The following is a 22,587-nucleotide window of genomic DNA, read 5'->3' on the forward strand; positions in this document are numbered from 1 at the left end:
CTTGATCCATCCTTCCTACAGCTCCTCCCCCCTCTCCTCCCTCCAGCTTGTCCTCCTTAGTACCCTTGGACACTCCCTCCGTTCCTCATTACCCTTGAAATGTTCTTCCTCAGACACTATCCTTCTTATCCCTCTTCCCTGTAATTCATCTTATCGTCTTCCTGAACGTCTTCATTTATTTTTGTCTCCCTTAATACACCTTCACTAATTACTTTCTCTATCCTCTACTTGCTTCCTGCTCATTCTCATTCTTCATTGTCATCACGTCTTCTCGTTCGTGAAATCGTCGCGGTTTCTTGTGAGAAACCAATCGTTATCTCAACAACATCTTCTTAGAAACTGCTCTTTCTAACTGAAGATCCCTCTTCCACGTTCCGTGATTTCAAAACTTATCTTGTGCTGAATTGGGATTTTTCTCTGTCACCTCACATTTCATTCTTCTTCACTTGCTCCCCCCAAGACTGCACATCTCCCCTCCCACATTTCCAACATCTTCTTACTTCCACTTCCTTCAAACCTTCCTGAAAAATTAACTTTATTCTTCTTTCTCCTTGCTTATCTTTGTCTCACCTCTGTGTTTTCTTACTGTTTCATCGTCCCACCCTCCTCTCTTTGACTTCCACTTCCTTCAAACCATTCTTCAAATTTAACTTGTTCTACTTTCTCTTCGCTTCATTGTCTCCACTATCTCCTCTCTCACCTCTGTGACCTCATTACATTTCATCGCCCCGCTCCTTTTCCTTGAACTTCAAAACTGAAACCACCCACTTGAAACGACAATAGATGAGTGCGGAAGCTTCACGCGCAGGGAAAACCGCGCACCAAGCGCGAGTAACATTCGTAAGAAAGTTACCTTGTAGTATTAAAGACTCACCCTTTATTTGTAGAAGAGATCTTTTTTGAAAAATGCAATTGGCTCTAAACCTGCGTCAATAGTTTTGTGTTATTCTCCATAGTTGTTAGCAATCTCAATTCAAGGTTTCTTGTTTTTTTTTTATTTCCTTTTCGTCTTTGATTCACTTTTTGATTCACTGAGATTCACTCTTTTTTTTATTTATTTCTACAGTCTGAAGGGAAACTAAACACAACCGGAGATGGCTACGGTACGACGACCGCCGCTCCGAGCAAACTCTCAAAGAGGGAATCTCTTAAGGTAAGACATCTTTGCTCTTAAAGGGTTTGTACGACACAAAACACACTAGATGTAGATTAAATTTACACGGTTTAAAGATAATAGAAAGCTTCCCTTAAAACATTACTTGCTGAAGTGCTGTAGTTTTTGAAAAATTAGGAAAACAATGTCTCAAAAATAGTTGTTGTCTCAGGAGACGAAAGTTATTTTAGCATACGTACAACGCATTTGCGTGACTTTCCTGAAAACATTGCTCTGGGAGTTTCAACTTTTTCAAAAACTTGAAGACTAATGAAGCTGAAACTTCTATGGGTAAATTATATATTACAAACATCTTCATTCACAGTAAGTAGGAATTCACGTCATGGTCAAAAAAAACTTAATATAAGCTACATTATGTTTTTAAAACCCTTTACCTCTAACCTGTATCAAATTTTGTCTCTGTCACTCCCAATCTATGACAGATAACCCATTTTAGAATCCTTTAGTCAAAGTCAGTTTAAACACAAACAACCCAATTAGAAACCAATTTGTACCAGTCACTCCCAATTAATGTCTAATAACCCAGTTGAGAATCCTTTTAGTCTGAGACTCTCCAAACAAAAAGCAACACTCATTTACTATTCTTTGATCCAATAACCAATCAGAAATCACTGTCAATCTGTAATGCTATAGCATTTAATGTCTGGAAAGTCTCTTAATAGTCTCAGTCAACACCCATAATTTGCTATTCTCCAATCAGGAACAATTAATGACTGATAACCCAATCAGAAATCACTGTCATGCTCTACCAATTAATGTCTCATAACCCAGTTGAGAATCCTTCAGCCACAGTGACTCTCAATAAACACACCACACTGTTTGGAAATCAGTTAGTCACTCACTCCTAATTACTGACCCGATTGGCAATCCCTCTGTCTCAGGTGCTCTGAGTTAACAACAACTTGGGAAGCTAATCATTAACACTCTCAAAAGGGGCTCAAATTTGGGGGTGAAAATCTACAAGATGGCTTGAAGCTGAAAAAGAAAATTTTTAATATATATTTTAATACAGCTGCTTAGCAGGTTTCTACTTAGCAGTAATGATCCGGATACCAGTCACAAATTGTACATGTACATGTGACATGGTTGTTTTGCCTGAAACCTTATTCTTAAAACATTGGATACCTTTGGTAATTGTCAGAGACCAGATTTATTACATGGTGCTGAAATCCAGTAACAAGCAATATGCAACAATTGGTCATCCTGTTTTTATCAAGGAAGACATTTTATGCTAAGCAAGTTTTTGTGCTTAGCAGCTCTTTGAAAACGAGCCCTGGTTGTAAAGCAGTTAAAAACTTACGTACAGGCTAGCGCTCAAATTGCGCTCAGCAGCAATACCTGAGAGATTCACTGGAAGGAAGGATATTTCAATCACTCGAAGGGATAGTAGTCAGTGAATCACCTCCACCGACGTCGCACTCTCTCAAATTATTGAAATCCTTCTAGATCCTAAAGTGGCTTCGGTTTTTCTAGCTGAGACGACTCTTTATAAACACTCGGGAGACTCAGAACAGTCATATTTATTCTGGACTTGCTTTTCTTTAGACAACTGGAGACTTGGAACAATTCTGTTGATTCTGGACTTGCTTTTTCTTGAGTGACACTTCAGCGTCAAAGTTCACCTTATTTGTAACACTCTTTTCTGCTTTTGAGTTGTGATCAGCCTTCATGTAGCTTGTTAAAAACTGTCAAGAGTGTTGGTTTACTTTAAACAACAGGAAACTTCTATTCATTCGCGACTTGCTTTTCTTAAGTGACATTTCAGTGAATTTGTTACGCTCTTTTCTGCTTTTGAGTTGCGGCAAGTATAGCTTTTCCAAAACTCTGGAGAGTATTCGACTTGAGACACTTAAAGATTGGCAATATCGACGTTGAACATTCTTCTAACGACTGATAAGTTTCTGGAAAATTTCACCTGAGTTGTGACGCTCTTTCTGCGTTTGAGTTGTACCCAGCCTAGCTCTTAAAAACTGTTTGATTGAAAACAACTTCAAGTTGTAGTGGACCGTATGTACCCCCTGGACAATTTTCTATCGTTGGAAGTTGTGCCCAAGAAAACAGTGGTGGTGGGTTTTTTTTTTTTTTTTTTTTTTTTTTTTTTTTCGGTTTTAAACTCAGTCTGTACTGTTTTAGAGAAAATGTCTGGAAGAAACAGGCCTCACATTACAGTAAGTAAACTTATAATAAACCCTTCCCATGAAATATGTAAATTGCACATAGCGCGTGCGCACTAACGTTTTGGTTGGCAAAATGAGGGAACATCGCGCTGTTTTGTACACGGCTAATGGGTGCGTGACGCAGACGCGATTGCGCGTCTGCTTAGTGCACAACTCTATGGCGCTTGCCAACCAACAGGGTCTGTACACATGCGTAAATGTAATAAGCATATTTCATGGGAAGGGTCCATTACCTTGGGCTTTCTAGACAGTTTAAAATATAAATTGTTTTGTTTTGTTCAAACAAGCTTCACTTTGAGAAGATTTATCTCATTTGTGTATGGGTCAGTTTATTTTGATGCTCATGGAATTAAATAAATACCAGACTACAAGTCAACATTTGAACATCATTTCTTTCTACACAGTGACAATTCTGCTTTTAAAAAACACAAGATTGCTTTTGATTTTATATATACAGAAAAATACAAATCAATTAGTAAATGTTAATACATAAACATTCAGTCTTTGTAACAATTGATTAAAAAAATAAAATTGTGTTTGATTTTTTTGTTTGCAGGCTCAGAAGAAGAATTACCGACGAGAGAAGAAACGAGTCACCAAGGAGCTGCTTAGCGCTCTTAAAGATCCTTCCATCATTGTTATGGCTGACCACCTTAAGGTATTGTTTCTGCTAAGCAAGTTTTTATATGCTAAGCAAATGTTCGTGCTTAAAATTATTAATTTTATTTTAAAACTTGGCCCAGGACTTGGTCTTTAATAAAAGCTGCTAAGGTGTTAAAACCCATTTTTTAGAACTGCCTCTAGCCACCGGGAAATCTCGGTGGTCTAGTTGGTAAGACATCTGCTCTTGAGTTGCAAAAGTTGTGAGTACGAGTCTCACCCAATGCAATAATGTTTTTTGTAATAACAAAGCAAAATCCCCCAGATGACTTCAAAGTATTGTCATTTTGATGAGCGCCGCCAACGGCTTTTTCAAAGCCTGCGAGTTCGAATCTCACCCAATACAATAATGTTTTTTATAATAACAAAGCAGAATCTCACAGATGACTTCAAATGATTGTCGTTTTTACCAACGCCGTCAACGGCAGAAACGTAGCTTATTTTTTAAACACCTTGAGGTTGGGCCTAAATTTAGCATCGATAATATCCAAAGAATAATATCAAAGTGTATATCAACATCACAATTGAGGAACAAACTCATTGTTACAAGTTTTTATGGCATTCCTGAAAAACATTTGCCCCCCCCCCCCAAAAAAAAAAAATTGAAATAAATTGGTGCAGAATTCTCTGAGAATGCAACCCGTCCGCCATAAATCAGTGTGAGAGAGACGAGCGAACTCATCGTCAGGAATCTTCTGGCTCTGTTTTATTATTTTAGTCTGAGCTAATGGACCCAGCGGATGTTTTGTTATTGTGTGGTGTTTTTGTTATCGTTTCGTGGCAGTGTTGTGATGTTGGACCGCTATCTTGTATAGATCATAATTAACCAGCACATTTTTATGGTTTAAAAAAAAGGGTTGTGTCGGGTGTATATAGGGCACTTTTTAAGATGTACCCCCCCCCCCCCCCCAAAAAAAAAAAAATATTCTTTCTAACCCTGTACGTTTTGGCATATTAAACTATCTTGAAATGAATTAATTGAGTGAATTATCTTGTTTTCAAGAAACACATGAAGGGATGGGATACCCAAATCCTTTTAAGAAAGCGGGTGGGGATGCTACATTTTTTTCTGGCCTTATTTTTGTTAAACGTATACCTTTCCTTTAACCTGACCCAAAACACTTTAATGCATTGTTTACACTAGGATTTGGCAGAGCACCAATATCATAATGGCTTTTTATTGATAGGCTTTTTATAGAAAAAAAAGGGAAAAAACAAATAATTATGTTACTTTTGGACATTGACACTTGATAGTTATATTGGCAATTAACTAAACACACATGTATCATGTAGAAATTGGGGCTTCGCACGGTGAAGAAGATTGACATTGTTATTTATTTAACATTTTTTATTAGTTATTTTTTGACAATAAGTTTTTATACAAATAGAAATAGTCCATGAAAATACAAGACTCAACTTTGGGAGGAAATTTATGATGTGAAATAAGAAAAACTACACAATGTTTTAAGTTTAACAAGAACTAAGAAAAAGTATCTCATGCCCTTAGAATCAAACACGTTTTTTTATTTTTTTGGGGGGTAATAATTATCAACCTTCTTGTTTGCTTTTTACAGGTCAGAGGAACGTTGAAAAGTTGGACCAAACTCTGGTGCGTCTTGAAACCAGGTCTTCTGATAATCTACAAAAGCCCTAAGGTAAGGCTAGAATAGTGGCGCTTTCGAAATTTATCAAATTTATCTTACATGTACATGTACGACTTTGGCGCACAAAGATTTCAGAGCCTCCAGTCTGAGTCTTATTTTCATTCTGTTCCATAGAGTTATATATAAGAACTAGAGGGTGCACTGGTGATGCTTCTTGCACAAACGCCACGGGACCGCAAGGAGACACGCGCGCCACCATTCTGTACGCGCGTTGAATAAGAAACACGTTGGAGTTTGTGTTTATGAACGCTACGCGATGCTGTTTTTTGTTTTCAACTTACAAAATGGCCGCACAAACACAAGCTAAGCAATGCCTGTTTGTTCAACTTAAAAGCCTGCCTGTGCGCGCATGCCAGGTCGCGTATAAAGGCCAGTACCCCCTCTAGTTCTTATATATACATTTTTGTAACTCTATGTTCTGTTCATTGACCTTGTTAATGTCTTTAGGGTTATTTTTTCACATTTATTTTGCTCGTGATTATTTTAAAATTTAGAAAATAACCAAAATATCATCACAAAATTTGCCTCTTCTTGAACTACCATGTCAGCGGTCATGAAAACAAAATTTAGAAATGTAACAAATATAACTTCGAATGAACAGATGCACATTAGTTTAAAAAAATTAATGGAGCCTTATGACTTTTGTGTTTTGTTACGGTTTAAAATAGTTTGCGTAAATTTTTTTATTTATTTGTTTTTCCCACCCTAAATGGGAAAAATTTATATTTTCCACTAAGTAACCAACATGATTGTTATTGCTTTACTTTTTTTTCTTTTTTTTTTTCTTTCTTTTATTTACATTAATTTGAATTGAAATGATTGTGTTATTTTGACAGCATGGTCAGTGGGTCGGCACAATCCTGCTCAACAACTGTGAGCTGATCGAGAGACCCTCAAGAAAAGATGGCTTCTGTTTCAAGATCTACCACCCCCTCGACCAATCCATATGGGCTACTCGGGTAAGCCAATAATAATTATATACTTGTATTGCACACTTCCACCCTGCTGGCAAACATATTGAAACCAAAAACAAAACAAGAGAAATCAGACAGAACAAATTAAGTCCTTTAAAACCTGTGCAAAGCGCAGCTGAAAAAAGGACCCGTCACCCCTTGAGTGTTGAGACTTGGGTTCATTAAAGGCAGTGAACACTTTTGGTAATTGTCAAAGACTAGCTAGCCTTCACAGTTGGTTTATCTCAACATATGCACAAAATAACTAACCTGTGAAAATTTAAGCTCGATCGGTCATTGAAGTTGCGAGATAATAATGAAAGAAAAATAACCCTTGTCACACAAAGTTGTGTGCGTTTAGATGGTTGATTTTGAGACCTCAAGTTCTAAATCTGAGGTCACGAAATCAAGTTCGTGGAAAATTACTTCTTTCTCGAAAACTATGGCACTTCAGAGGGAGCCGTTTCTCAGAATTTTTTGTAGCTCCCCATTACTCGTCACCGAGAAAGGTTTTATGCTAATAATTATTTTGAGTAATTACCAATAGTAGTGTCCACTGCCTTTAAGGAAGTATGGAACTGAATCAAAGATTCCTTGACGGAATCTAAACTATATCCGCACTGCTTGCCCATATGAGGGCACTGTTTTAGGGTAATAAATTAGATAATAGTTGAGTCCATGAAGAAAAGGACAGATTGCTTCTGCCTCAAAGTCTATCACCCCCCTAGGCCAATCCATATAGGCTACTCAGATAAGACAAAGCCGAACCTTGAAATCTTTCCTGGGAAGATTGCTCTAATAGTTTTGTTTTCGTTTCAACTTCGCAATCAGGGACCGAAAGGTGAGAACATGGGTTCGATCACCCAGCCACTCCCCAGCCAGTACCTCATCTTCAGAGCGCCCTCGGAGGCCGCGGGGAAATGCTGGATGGACGCCCTGGAGCTGGCCCTCCGCTGCTCCAGCCTACTGATGAGGTCAATGAGGGACGGCACGACCCTTGACCCCACGGTCATCTCGCAGTCTTTCAGCAAGGAGAGAGGACTGAACGAGAGCGAGATTGAGAACACTCACTTCAAGCATGAAGGTAGAAGAACCTAAACACTCAGTTCAAACATGAAATTGTGATTCTAACTAGACAACAATACTTCTTAAAGTCATTGTGAAATCAGCGATTAGCTTTGTAGGATTTGAACCCACAAGCTTGTGATTGCAAGTCCTGCAGTCTATTAACCACTGTGGACCATTTTAACACACATTTTGTATATCTTTTTTCCCCTGACCAGGTCTTGACGATATTTCTGCCGACAATGAAAGCGATAACGACCAAGACAGTAAGAGTGATTCAGACCTTTCGGAACTTGAAGAAGTCGGGACGATAGACAGCCCGACTCGCACTCATAACGAGACGACGTACCAAGTCAATAAAGCAGAGGAACTAGGACTTGTAAGTATCAAGAAGTTTCACTTGTTCTCTTATGTCTTGGGCCTCCTCTTCTGTCTTTGGTAGTCGGGTTGGCGTAGTGGTATCCTAACCCTACTACATTTACTTAGTGGATCAAGGGGACTTCTTTTTATTAACTTCACTGCCGCGGATTGAGTTCTTCCCATTTTCTCATGAATTGTTGGCGTAACCTTGTCTTCTTCTTTTTTTTTTTTCCTGTTTCAGGATTCTTCGCAGACAGAGACCCTTGAGGATGAGAATAAGGGTCTGATCTGGATGCTGGTCAAGCAGGTCCGGCCTGGAATGGACCTCTCTAAAGTGGTGCTTCCAACGTTCATTCTGGAGCCGCGATCATTCCTGGATAAACTCTCTGATTTCTACTATCATGCCGATCTCTTGTCACAGTGAGTAGTAGTAACAGGATGTTGGGTAGGAGAGGAGTGGGAGGGTGGGGGGGGGGAAGGGGTTTGGGTCAGTCAGGTCCGGCCTGGAATAGACCTCTCTAAAGTGGTGCTTCCAACATTCATTCTGGAGCCGCGATCATTCCTGGATAAACTCTCTGATTTCTACTATCATGCCGATCTCTTGTCACAGTGAGTGTAGTAACAGGACGTTGGGTGGGAGGGGAGGGGGGAGAGGTCGGGAGAAGCAGGTCCGGCCTGGAATGGACCTCTCTAAAGTGGTGCTTCCAACATTCATTCTGGAGCCGCGATCATTCCTGGATAAACTCTCTGATTTCTACTATCATGCCGATCTCTTGTCACAGTGAGTGTAGTTTTGGGAATATGGTGGATTTGAAAGGGAACTTTTATGAGACGACATTGGGTTTTGGTTTTGAGGGTTCTTTGGGGGGGGGGGGGGGGGTGGGCGTTGGGAACTTCTAAAGTCCCATAAAAAAAACTTAATTAAATACATTTGTTGTTGCAATCAGTTGAGAAAGCCTAAGGGTTGCTGGAAAGCCAAGATTCATAGAAAATCTTTCTGGATCAGAGTGAATCTTTTATTTATCTTTTTATTTTTATTTTTCAGATCACTTCTTGAGGATGATCCATTCTCTCGGATGAAGCAAGTCGTTCGTTGGTACCTGTCTGGTTTTTACAAAAAACCAAAGGTTGGTATGAACTCATGAAGTTGTAGGTCCTGTGTTTTGAATAATGCACGTAATAGAGCCAAGTGCACTTATCATTAAAGGGAAGGTACACGTTTGGTAAAAACTCAAAACAAATATTAACTTAAAAACTTACTCTGTAACGAGCATTGGAGAGCTGTGGATGGTGTAAAACATTGTGAGAAACGGCTCACTTTGAAGTAACGTAGTTTTTGAGAAAGGGGTAATTTCTCAATAAAATCATTAAAGACTTCTAGCTAGAAGTCTTTTATTCCTATCTGAAAGCACTCAAATTCGTCCAACAAGGGTGTTTTTTGTGTCATCATTTTCTCGCAACTCTGATGACCAATTGAGCTCACATTTTCACAGGCTTGTTATTTTATGCTTATGTTGGGATGCACCAACTGAGAAGACTGGTCTTTGACAATTACCAAAGGTGTACCTTCCCCTTTAAGGGAAGGGGTTCGCCCCAGTGTTTCTAGCATGGTTTGCTGCTGATTGTGCCAAAAAAGGTTACTCCAAAAATAAGTTTCAAAAACTCGGCCCACCTTTCTTAAACATAAGCACTTTTAAATACCCATAATTGCTGCATACAAGTTAGCACTGAATAATTTTTGAAAATCAATACAACTATTTTGTTGGAATTCATTTGTTGTACATTCTTTGATTTCTTTATTCCTCTCTGCAGGGTCTGAAGAAGCCCTACAACCCCATCATAGGGGAGGTCTTCAGGTGTCTGTGGACCCACCCTAAGACCAAGAGTCAAACATTCTACATCGCTGAACAGGTAAGATTAAACAAAAACAAGGCGCAGATTTTCAATCTTGTGATTTTTCAGGATATTCCGAGTTACCTTCTTTTTTGGGGGGCAAGATCACGCTTTTGCATTTTATATTTTTTGAAGATGTGAACTGGGCCCAATTTTATAAAGCTGTTTAGCAGAAAACACTGCTTGACACATTTCTTTGCTAAGCAAAAATTGAATGGAGCACCAGTCACAACGATGTCAACTTAAGATAATTTTGGCTGGTAACCCGTTTCTGTTAAGCAATACTTTTCTGTGCTTAGCAAGTTTTTATGCTAGCAAGCTTTATGAAATTGGGCCCTGACCAACAGGGGTATAAGGAAATTGTTTAGATAGCTTTGATAAGCAGATAATAATCTTAGTTGAAATCTTAGTTGCGTATTGGTTGTGACTGGTTCCCTGCTTATATTTGCCTGAAGCCTTTTAATATTTAATTTAATAGAAATTACCTCTTCTCAAAAACTACAATACTTCAAAGGGAGCCGTTTCTCACCATGTTTTATACTCTCTCCATTGCTCCTTATCAAGTAAGTTTTTATGCTTACAATTATTTTGAGTAATGTCCAGACATCTTTTGTTGTTGCTTTGTATTCCAGGTATCCCATCATCCTCCAGTGACGGCCTTCTACATCACGAATCGTAAAGACGGCTTCTGCATCAGCGGCAGTATTCTTGCCAAGTCTAAGTTTTACGGCAACTCAGTGACGGCGGGGATGGACGGGCTGGCCACGCTTTCGTTCCTGTCCCGGGGGGAAGACTACCACATCACCATGCCTTACGCCAACTGCAAGGGTAGGTTTTTCACCAATGCGCATTATTTTGGGTGTCAACTCTCTTTTGTATATGATTTTGACACCCAAAATGACACCCAGGATAGGCACATGTGAGTACGATGAGCGTATTGCAAGGGGTCTATAATATATATTTTACACTAAGATTAAAAATTTGCAAAATGATATCAAAGTGTTGTTTTATCATTAAAGGCAGTGGACACTATTGGTAATTACTCAAAATAATTATCAGCATAAAACCTCACTTGGTAACGAGTAATGGGGAGAGGTTGACAGTTTAAAACGCTGTGAGAAACGGCTCCCACTGAAGTGACGTAGTTTTCGAGAAAGAAGTAATTTTCAACGAATTTGATTTCGAGACCTCAAGTTTAGAATTTGAGGTCTCGAAATCAAGCACCTGAAAGCACACAACTTCGTGTGATAAGGGTGTTTTTTTCTTTCATAGTTATCTCGCAACTCCGACAGCCAATCGAGCTCAAGTTTTTACAGGTTTGTTATTTTATGCATATGTTGAGATACACCAAGTGAGAAGACTGGTCTTTGACAATTACCAATAGTGTCCAGTGTCTTTAACTACAAATATCTACATCTCTTTCAGGAATTTTGTATGGTACCCTGACAATGGAGTATGGAGGACGGATTAGTATTGAATGCGACAAGACTGGGTACAAGACCGAGCTGGAGTTTAAACTGAAGGTACTTCTAACAAACTTCATCTTCAAGATTTTTTGTTCTGAATTTGTTTTATTAAAATAGCCTGCTAAATGTAATGTGATGTACACTATTCATTACTTCTCCGAGTGGTTTTTCTGAAACAAGATTTGTTTTGTTCATTGCTTCTTACACCTGTTGTGATTGGTCCATTTCCACACAGCCATTCCTTGGTGGCAGCGATTCATCCAATCAGATCGTGGGTAAGATCAAGTTTGGCAAGGAAACACTCGCAACTCTGGAAGGCCATTGGGTGAGTTTGTAAATTTGTTTCTTTCTCTTATTGGGGTAAGTTAACTGGCAGTGTCTTTAAAAGCTCTAAATTGTTGCACTTTTTTGTTATTTCCTGAGTCTGGGATTTTTCATACATGTACCTATTTGTAAAAAAAATAAATAAAGTTAAGCGAATTCTAAAAGATAATGCAATGATGATCTGTTAAATTTATCCGCATTCTATCAATTAATTTTAACAAATATTTGCTTCTTTCTCATATAGGATGACAAAGTTTTTATCAGAGACAAAAGGACTGGGGTAAGTCTATTTTGCATGGCCCTTAGGCCTACTACTTTGTTATGTGATAACTGTTCCTTTGTTCATAAAAAAAATGCCTTTGTGATAATTTTGAGTTTTGTTTGTTTGACAGAATGCGGAGTTGTTCTGGGTGGTGTCACAGGATGTTAAAGCATCCAGGTTGCTGCGTTCCACCGTCGCCGTCGAGGAGCAGTCCGACAGGGAGTCAGAAAAGTCAGTTCTGTTTTCCAGTAGATTACCCATTATATTTCCTGAGAGTGTACGATTTTAAAAATTGTCTATTCACCTTTAAAGCCATTGGACACTTTCGGAACAGAACAAGAATTAAAAGTTCACAGATTTACAAATAACTCACAGGGTTTACAGAAGGTAATGGTGAAAGACTTCTCTTGAAATATTATTCCATGAAATGCTTTACTTTTTGAGAAAACATTAAAACAATATCAATATTCGATATCGAGAATTACGGATTTATTTTAAACACATGTCATGACACGGCGGAAACAAGGGTGGGTTTTCCCGTTATTTTCTCCCGACTCGGATGACCAATTGAGCCTAAATTTTCACAGGTTTGTTGTTTTATATATAAGTTGTGATACACGAAGTGTGGGCCTTGGACAATACTGTTTACCGAAAGTGTCCTTTAATATATAATATTATAACGTTTCCCTTTTTTCTGCCATTAACTTTTGTCTGTTTTGTGGCAATACTGCGCTTTATTAGTTTCTTTAATATGATATTATTACCATCAGTTACCAGCCAGTTACCATTTCTGCCTACCCCTCTCATTTCTTGCTTAGCTATTAAATTTGCGAAGCAGCATTTTCTACCTAACAGCTTTATGAAATTGGTCCCAGGGGTGGATTTCGCGAAGAGTTAAGACTAGTCTTATCTCGAGGTAGGGTTTATACTTGTCCTAACTTAGGACTAGCCTTAAGTTTTTAATAACTCCTAAAGTCCTAAGTTTGTTTAAGATCAGGTCTAGAGGACAACACTTTTTCATTTTCATGAATTTTTTATTTTCTGACGATCTTATCCCCCGCTTCAGGTTGTGGTCCCGAGTCACAGACTGTTTGGCCAGGGGAGAGATCCAGGAAGCGACCAACGAGAAGTTCGTCCTGGAAGAGGAGCAACGGAAAGGCCACAAGGAGAGAAAGGTCAAGATGGTAGAGTGGATTCCACGTCTGTTTGAGAGAGACGAGATCACTAGAGATTGGGTCTATAAACACATGGAGTAAGTGAAGCCTAATCTTCTTGATTAAATTTAATAGATGTTAACTTGTTTGCCATACTCGCTGCTAAAGCATAGGATTTGAACTGTCTCGAGCTACCAGGCTATCTTGGTGGTCTAGTTGGTTAGACACTTCTCTAGAATTGCAAAGGTCATGGGTTCGAATCCCACCTCAATGCGCCGTACAGGCATGAAGTTAAATTAAAGAATATACATTATTATACCAAAATGCGTGACTTAAAGTTCACAAGATGAAGTGAAATAATCAAAAATTACAAAATACCATCACATAAACTATAAAACAAATAATTAACTTATTTCTAATTTTACCCCTCAATCCAGCAACCGACCATGGGATCCGCTCAACGACATCGAGCAGTTCGAGCACAACGGCATCATCCAGACTCGAACCCGTCACAAGACGTCCATCCTCCGCACCACCAGCATCATCAGCCTCCCTCACAAGAACGGGCCCCTCGAGAAACGCTTAAAGCGTAACGCCTCCCTGCAGCACAAGAAGCTATCGGGGTCGAAGCCCGTCATTGCTGCGGCAAGCGGGAGCGGAGACAGTGAGTGCTCGACGCCGCAGGAGAAAGATTCTGATGATGAGATGACTGAAGACGAATGTAAGTTCTTCTGATAAACATTTCTCATTGATTCTTTGTAATTACTCCCCCCACCCCCTCCCCCCCTTTCATAAATTTGCTAAGCACCATTTTATGGTACAATCCCAGTCAGATGCTTGGGCTAGGTGACAATAAACATACACTCCAATGTCCCCTGCTGATACTAATTGTAGCTGGAGCGCAGACCGTAGCTGGAGTGCAGAGAGCCAACATGGAATGGGGGAACAGGGGCCACATAAAGCATGGCCAGGACCCAATTTTATAAAGCTGTTAAGCAGAAAAAGAATGCTTAGCAAATTTCTCTTTGCTGAGCAAAACATGAGTTGAGAACCAGTTGGCAACAATGTAAATGTCATGGAATGTTGACCTGTAACCTGTTTTAACTAGCAATAATATTTAAGAATTTTTTTGTGCTTACTGGCTTTACAAAATTGAGCCAAGGATTGTATGTTTATGAAATTTGACCTTTGTTTTCACTCTGAGGTTGATATTTATTTGGTTTGTATCTTGTAGTCACTTCAGGGAAGACGGTTAAAGGCGGTGCAGCCTACCGAGGTGGAGTGTTACCCATCGACCAAACAATCCTCCCGATGGTCGAGGGACAGAAGAGGATAGAAGAAGAACTCAAAGCAATCAACTCAAGGCTCGCCGTTATGATCAGACAGAGTCGACGGGAAGACGGCAGTGAAAGCGCCCTCTTGAGTCGAGAAATGATCATCATCGCCGCCGTGCTGCTACTCGGACAACTCATTGTGGGGTTCTTGTTTCGCTCGTGACCTCCAACCTAGGAATCATCTCGTGACCTCCAACCTAGGAATCATCTCGTGACCTCCAACCTAGGAATCATCTCGTGATATGTTCAGTACTAGTGCCATGTTGATGTGTAACATCAAAACTTTTCTGCATGGAGCGTTGTTTAAATCCTCCCCCTTCCTCACCTTAGCTCCGCCTTTAGCTCTAGCTCATTCGGCCATTTTTGTTTTAAGGACTCGGTCTATCGGTTGCAGACCTGGGCCCAATTTCATAGAGCTGCTTAAGCAGAAAATATTGCTGATCCCAGGGCCCTTTTCAAAAACATGTACAGCACAAAACTTTGCAGGGAGCCAGCAGACAGCAATGCACATTTCCATAGCATTTTTGCCTGGTAACCTGATGTCGCTCAGCAATGTCTTCAGTGCCGAGGGAATTTGTCTGGTAAACAATCCTCTTCCATCTGCTGACATATAACCGCACACACAAACTTGCAGGGAGCCAGTCATGATAGGTAGATAGCTTAGTTAGTTAGTAGAGCGCCGGCACGTTAATCCGGAGGTCATTGGTACAAATCTCACTCTAGTCAATATTTCTTTGTTCAACATAAGAATCTATATGTTTGAGAGGACTTTAATAATCGTAAATCTAGGGCCGGAGTCTTATTTGTTGCTTTCTTTCACCAGAGGCTGAGCGGAGAGACGAACAATATGCTGCTATTCAGTAAATGTGGCTTAGGAAGAAATGTGCATTAGTTAAATCATTGATGCCATCTTTAATTGTATTCAGCAGGGCGCCCTCGCTTGTTTTGCATGACCTGATGAATGTGGTGTAACCACTGTTGTATGTTTTTGTATCTAAAGATAATTATAAACTTTGCAAGAGGAAAAGTAGAAAGAGTGCAAAAGAAAAAGTATTGACCCATTTCACCTGATGGCATCATCAGAAAAATCTTGGATGCGCCATTTTGGTGGTCAATGTCAACGTGTGTTATTCAGTGAAGTGCGCATTTTTAGGTGACGCGGCGTTTACAGGTAAACCTATTGACCACCAACATGGTACGCGTGACATCAGTCGCTGCGTGTGACGTGCGTGCAAGGGGTCAATACCTTTGGATTTTGGAACTGTTTGATTGGTTGTAAAATGTAACCTATGAAAATTTCAAAAGCGGGGTCCAATCTTGTAGATATCGCCGTCAAACCGAAGGGGTTATTTCCACATTTTAGTATAGTATATTGTGGTGTAACTGAGTTGACCTTTGACCTTTGTATTGTAATACAATTTGAATGTTACAATATTTTGTGAAACCAATGTTTTTGAAAACTTGTAAGGTGGATGTACTCACTGTTGTTGACAGCAAATTTCGTCTACAGTTTTGTTCACATTTTGATAAAGCGAAACAAAAATGGGGCCAATGTAAGAAACTTTTGTTCAAAAGTGTGTCAAGTAATGTATAGTTAATGGAGGTGTAGTATCTTATGGCTGCACTAGAGGATTCACATTGGATCTTGATTAGGAACCTGCCTATTTTGGGTCACAATGTTTACGGTTCTTTTATATTGTCAAAATGTATTTAAGAGAGAATAAAAAGATAATTAAAAAAATGTACTATAACAAAAAAAGTATTGTATCTGTGACAAAGAATACTAAAAAACTTTATCGTAAAAAATATTTAAAGAAATGAAAACAGTAAACGATTATTTTATTGTTGTTTATTATACATAATAATTATATCTAAATATTAAATATTATGATCCTACGACCGTGTGATTGACAAGGTATGGTACTTGACATTTCCAATGGTACATTTTATGTAAAACGTGGCCATGTGATTATAAAGTTGTGTTTGTCTTCCTGGAGCTTTCTGGAAGTGATTATGAGTCGAACAAAATTTTTGATGAATGGTTTTGTTCAGTGTATGCTTAAAAGTTACTCTAAAAGGGTTCATGAATTGTCACGTGTTGAAGATAATTAAGTTCCCCGTTTCTTATCTTACATAAATTTTCTAAGCAAGGAATTATCTTGCTCAGCAAAAAAAGAAGAAGATGTTTGTGGTTACAGGCTTCCAGTCTAGAACAGTATACATACCTAGCAAGCTAGCTGGTGACCAGATGTTGCTAAGCAAAAGTGTCTCTGTTAAGCAGTGTGTAAAATATAGAAGAGTTTACCTGAAGACCAGCAGAGGACACTGGCTGAACCGTCGGGACTCTGCCTTATCTAAAACTCAGTTCTGGTCAGAGTTGGCGCTTCTCTCGGAAGAAATTTTGTTCACATGTTTGTGATACTCGGAGCCCAGTTTCATGGAGCTGCTTAAGCAGAAAGTTAGGCTTAAAACTTTCTGCTAAGCAAAAATTAGCAAGATACCAGTCTTGATGCTACATCTGATATGCTTGTTTGGCTGGTAACCTTAATCTGGTAAGCATTATATTTAAACCTCTGGAATCTTCCTCATGTCACTCTCTCTCTAAGAGCCACTAAGCAGATTATTATTTGCTTAGCACAGAGTAGGAGGAAACCAGTAACAAACAGAATACATATTCAGGGCATAATATTTAATGATAACCTGTTTGGGGTAAGCATAAATTGGCAGACATGTAAACATAGTTCCACATTTTAAAAAACAAACTTGTCTTTGCTTAGCACAAAGTAGTGGGAAACCAGTGACAAACAGTATATATACAGGGCATTATATTAAAGGTAACCGGTTTAGGGTAAGCAGAAATTTGCAGACTTTTTTAGATTTTAAAAACCAAACTTTGTAAATTTGGGTAAAGCCTATTCAAATTCACAGAGCTCGGAGTATGTTATTAATACTTTAAGTAGTCAACTGTATTCTAAATTTTCACTAAGGTCTGCATAGTTTCCATTTTCAATTGTGAATTTGACATTTTTTAACAGTATTTTTCAACACTATTTTAGTTATCACTTTTTTTTTTCTTTTTCCAAATAACATTCAAATTTAAAAAACAAAATCTACATTTTGATTTCAGACTTAATACGAACATGTAGATAAAAGGAGCAGCGTAGTAACCTTCAAATTTGTTTCTTCTTTTTTTCTTTTATATTGTACTTGTCTTCAACAAAAATTGGCTGAATTGGTCATCGAATTTGCAAAAGAATAATGAAAGAAAACACCCTCGTTGCTTTACTTTGTGTGCTTTCAGATGCATAGGCTTCAACTGAAGTATTTTATTATTTGAGTGAGCAATTACCTCCTTCTCAGAAGTTACGTTACTTCAGACGGAGCCGTTTCCCACAATGTTTTGAACTATCAGCTGCTTGGTCGTTTTAGGTTGGCGAAATAGAATTCCTTATTACTGTTTATATGTCATACAACTTGGTATTATTCATTTACTTATGTCTACAAAACAATTATGTCAGGAAAAAATCTCTCAATGAAATTGGTTGAAATGTCTAGCAAAGTAAATTTTCTTTAAACATTTGCTTTATTAAATAATATTCTATGCATTTAATTTCGAATTTGTTTCAAACTTAAAACTTTTTTTAAGGGCTAAGGAGTGTTTACTGGATAGGGAAATTTTTGACTCAAAATTTAAAGAAGTTTACTTCTCGAATTTGTTTCAAATATCAATTTGGCATTTTTGTATAAGGCTTAGGAATTGTAAAGTGGATATGGTTATTTTTGACTCAAGTTTTAAAGGCAGTGGACACTATTGGTAATTGTCCAAGACTAGCCTTCACAGTTGGTGTATCTCAACATATGCATAAAATAACTAACCTGTGAAAATTTGAGCTCAATCGGTCATACTTGCGAGATAATAATGAAAGAAAAAATACCCTTGTCACACGAAGTTGTGTGTGTTTAGATAGTTGATTTCGAGACCTCAAGTTCTAAACTTGAGGTCTCGAAATCAAATTCGTGGAAAATTACTTCTTTCTCGAAAACTATGGCACTTCAGAGGGAGCCATTTCTCACAATGGTTTATACCATCAACCTCTCCCCATTACTTGTCACCAAGAAAAGTTTTACGCTAATAATTATTTTGAGTAATTACCAATAGTGTCCACTGCCTTTAAAGAATTATTGGGTTAAGTAGGGGTTAGAAAGGACTTTAACAATTCATATGAATTTCTACATTTGTTTGAAAGGAATATGAACTTATAGAATGATTAGAGTGTATGAAGTAACAGTCTACCACAGTACAAGTCTTGCACTATTAGTAAAAACTTCCAATTGTAGAATTAGATAATTGCAACTTTTTAAAAAAGTATACATTTTATTTTTAAAATTCCAGCACATTTGGTGTTCCAAATTGTTATTAATTATTTTCTTCTCTGACATCGACTGTTAACAGTGGATATTGCAATAGATTTATCGAAATACTGTTTCACAAATTGAAAAATGTTTTCAATAAACTTATTGTTGAAAAACCGTTTTCCATCTGTAAATTAATCGTGTTATGAGTGTGGCAGCACATACATAAGGGCCTTGGGCCAATTTCATAGAGCTGCTTAAGCACGAAAATAGCTCGCTTATTTTACACATATTACTGGCCAAAATTTCATGCCATATACATTGCTTGTGACTGGTATTTAGCTGCTGTTTGCTTAGCATAACAATCAAGTGGAGTCTTGGCCGCGGCCGGTAGTCTGATTTTACTAAGCAAGGAATGTTTTGCTTAAGCAAATGTTGTGCTTAAGCAGCTCTATGAAATTGGGCCCTTTTCACAAAAGAGACAACTAAAGCTCAGTTACCTCTGGCTCTGGACCGGATAAGATGGAGGTCCCTCGATAGACTACGTACGGAGGTGAGATAATGCAAGACAGACATGAAGAAATGGGGATACGTGATTGGAGGAGAGTTTCAAAGACGCGCATTACGTCACCGCGGTGTCACTGCGCGATGTGATTGGTGGAAAGTGTTGAGGCGTCATAAGCCGTGACTGTGACGTCACAAGCTCCGCGCATTCTCATTGGTGATCGCGCTATCGTGTACCTCACTATGTAAAAACTTCGAGACGAGAGTTTCCCTCGCGTTGTTGTTGGTGACATGTTGTACTAAACGATAGTGGACCCGCCAGACGACGACCGCACTACACACTGCATGCACGCGCCAAAAGATTTATACATTTCAGACATTTCTTGGCACCCGAGGGACGTCTTCCCGCGAGAAGTATTCGGTCTACTCAACCTGTATATAAAACGGGTGCTCTGTCCCTACCAAAGCCAGTTATTACCTAACTTGTCTTTAGTTGGGAAATGGGCCAGCCGTTTTCTCGGCGTGGAGACAGCAGCAGAGCGACGGCCAGGAAAACTTGCAGCGGGCTTGGACGTGTTGGGTGGAAGAGGTTCGTGCCGGAGGAGGAGGGTGGGTCGCCGGCAGTAAGAACCCCCGAAATTTCCCTCAATCAAAGGTAGATATTTGGTGTGGGTTGTTGTAGTGGTGTCTTGCCTCACCTTCCACTTTTGAGACCCCGGTTCGAATCCTACCACTATTGTCGATAAGGTTTTCAGTTCCCACTTGACTTCCTGGGTTTTCCCTGGAATAATTCTCTAGGGTTCTCCTCCAACATCTAAAACTTAAATTGCTTCACTGTCTTCTCTCCTTCTCGTTTTGGCTCTAATTAGACTTAGAGCATGGAGAATATTTCGTCAAGGAAGCAGCATCGAGCAACATAGTCCAGCATTCTCAATGAAGACGATCAAGGCATAGGCCTACTGATCGAAGCGTTGAGTTGTCAACCACCGGTTCTATTCAGATCCAACACTACTCAAAAGAGATTTACACATGGTGTTACCACCAACCTCACCCTAAACAATTTGCTTTGGTTGTGATATTTTTGTCAGTGGAGAGATGGCCTCCACCACCAATCAGCCGCCCCGTGTGAGTCCCATCAGCTCAGTGTCCATGCTGGCAAACTACGACGATGACGAACGGATGGAACCTCTGACCGAAGAGTCGTCTTGGGAAACGGTACAACTTGACGATGACAATGGCAGCGATGGCGAAGGTAGGCCACAAGCCTTGGTCCAAGACACGTTAACTGTTTGTCACAGTGCAATATTAAACCAAAGTTACTTCATAGCTTGCCCTAATTAAACAAGAACGACTGACCACCTACCAACGTTAAGTCCTTGTTTCTTGCACACACTGATACGTCAGACCCTGGTGGAATTGTGAGGCGAAATGGAGTGAGCAGCAGGGTTCTTTTTAGACTTGGTTCAAGTCCCGTTCTCGTGCGAGAGGTCCATAAGCATACTCGCAGTCAATACATCTATTAGTGGTCAAGAGAACAGGTTCGGGGGAGTGCAGTGCAGTTTTCTAGCGATGGCACGGGATTGGGACTTGAGTCAAATCTAGTTTCTCTTGGAGCCGAAACAAAGCTGTTTACAAAACAACTGTTCAAAATCTGTCAGAATTATGATGTGGCGGTGGAGATTCTGTCCCCCATACGGCAAATGGAATACACCGTCTGATATCACCCTCTTTTTAAATCAACCTCCTTCAGCCCAATACAAAAACATCAACGTATCGATGATTTTATTTATTATCGACGCAGAAACCTTATCGGCAGGCTCTTGGATCGTAGACTTATACCCGAACAGCTCTCATATTCCACAATCAGAATGTTTCATGAATCCTCTGAATTGCTTTTCTTATTTACATGACTTTGTCGGCCCCCTTTTCTTTCCATTCCAGACAAAAACGAAAAGACAAAACACTTCAAGTACTCCTCCATCAAATCTCAGCTCGACAAAAACGCAACTAAGAAACGAAAACGGGCGAGCAACAATAAAAACCCCGTAGGTCCACCGACCCCAACCGCGTCAACTTCCAACGAGCAATGGCAGACGACAACGCCACATGGAAACATTCTGGCGGGTAAATTTGGCGCCAAACAAAACGGCAACTTTTTTCGTGCTGGCTCTTTGCCAGCTGTCCTCTCGGAGTCCAAGCCAATGAAGGACGCTGATAGGCTGTTGGGAGTTCTGACTGAGCACGCATGCGTGGACAGCTACTTGGAAGAAGGCCAGGTATATAACTTGTTGCATGCCTACCATTTTCATATTATTTCAGTCACTAAATGTTCGATTTAGTATTACACGAACAAGTAATTAAGTTGAACCAGTATGTCTACTTTCTAAGACTTGACAACTTTCTTCTACGATGGGCTAAGTCAAATGGGCCAGCTGGCTTCGCTTTGACCCAGTATAGGCTCTATGGGTCCAATAATTCAGACGCGGGATTCTGTAGACAAGTGTACCTCGGGGATTGTGATAAGATAAATGAACCGGCCAAACACACACCGGAATATTACGAGACGAACGGTCATGTCATATAAATTTTTAACCATAAAGCAAGCTCCTTTCATTTAAAACACACGAGGAAAACTTTACTAACTTATACTCAAAATGGTAGTCGCGGGGTTTACAAGAATTATGCGTAATTAAAGTGCAGTGTGTTGTTTGACCGCGTAACTATTCTTAAAAAGGTGCAGTTCTTGAATTCAACACAACACTTCTTTACTAATTTATCAGCCTTCGTATCTCTTTCAATATTTTTAACAACTTCCAACATGGCGTTATCTCTATCCAAATCCGTCGCATGTGTTATAACAGTTTGCATGAACACAACACAGTGCTGAACAAACAATACTGAGACAAAGCTAATCCCAGATGTTGGGAAATTCAAGTAATAAGTAATTTTCATTTTATTCATTCACTTTTTGTTGTCAGGAGGCTGGCGATTCCGTTCGCCGTCTAATCGAAAATGACATCGGCAGAGAGAGGTCCGTGAACACGCTGCTTCGAGATATCGACAGCGGAAAATCAGACAGGCACCTTTCGGTAACAGCATTTCCTTCCATGTCTCTCAATGTCATTCCGGAGATAATAGGCGAGGAACCAGTCGACCCAGACGAGTTCAAATATTGCGAAATGAATCTTTATTTCTAAAAGCTCAACTATTTCAAAAGCATGGCAAGGGCAGAAATTACTGCTTA

General features: G+C 39.4%; 1 protein-coding gene across 3 annotated transcripts in view; it reads left to right on the forward strand.

Annotated features, from left to right (window-relative positions):
* Nucleotides 1-15,491, forward strand: part of LOC117305048 (oxysterol-binding protein-related protein 8-like) — a 56,817-nt gene extending 41,326 nt beyond the window's left edge. For all 3 annotated transcript variants that reach the window (XM_033789756.1, XM_033789757.1, XM_033789755.1), the window contains 17 exons: nt 1,067-1,153; nt 3,908-4,009; nt 5,586-5,666; nt 6,512-6,634; nt 7,460-7,712; nt 7,912-8,072; nt 8,295-8,473; nt 9,099-9,180; nt 9,866-9,964; nt 10,579-10,774; nt 11,372-11,469; nt 11,648-11,737; nt 11,981-12,016; nt 12,129-12,229; nt 13,065-13,250; nt 13,590-13,873; nt 14,387-15,491. In XM_033789756.1, the coding sequence (XP_033645647.1) occupies nt 1,067-1,153; nt 3,908-4,009; nt 5,586-5,666; nt 6,512-6,634; nt 7,460-7,712; nt 7,912-8,072; nt 8,295-8,473; nt 9,099-9,180; nt 9,866-9,964; nt 10,579-10,774; nt 11,372-11,469; nt 11,648-11,737; nt 11,981-12,016; nt 12,129-12,229; nt 13,065-13,250; nt 13,590-13,873; nt 14,387-14,649 (2,421 nt within the window). In that variant the 3' untranslated portion in view covers nt 14,650-15,491. The remainder of the gene's footprint in view (nt 1-1,066; nt 1,154-3,907; nt 4,010-5,585; nt 5,667-6,511; nt 6,635-7,459; nt 7,713-7,911; nt 8,073-8,294; nt 8,474-9,098; nt 9,181-9,865; nt 9,965-10,578; nt 10,775-11,371; nt 11,470-11,647; nt 11,738-11,980; nt 12,017-12,128; nt 12,230-13,064; nt 13,251-13,589; nt 13,874-14,386) is intronic.
* The last annotated feature ends 7,096 nt before the right edge of the window (nt 15,492-22,587 follow it).

The sequence above is a fragment of the Asterias rubens genome, chromosome 22 (assembly GCF_902459465.1).
Source record: "Asterias rubens chromosome 22, eAstRub1.3, whole genome shotgun sequence".
Taxonomy (NCBI): Eukaryota; Metazoa; Echinodermata; class Asteroidea; order Forcipulatida; family Asteriidae; genus Asterias; species Asterias rubens.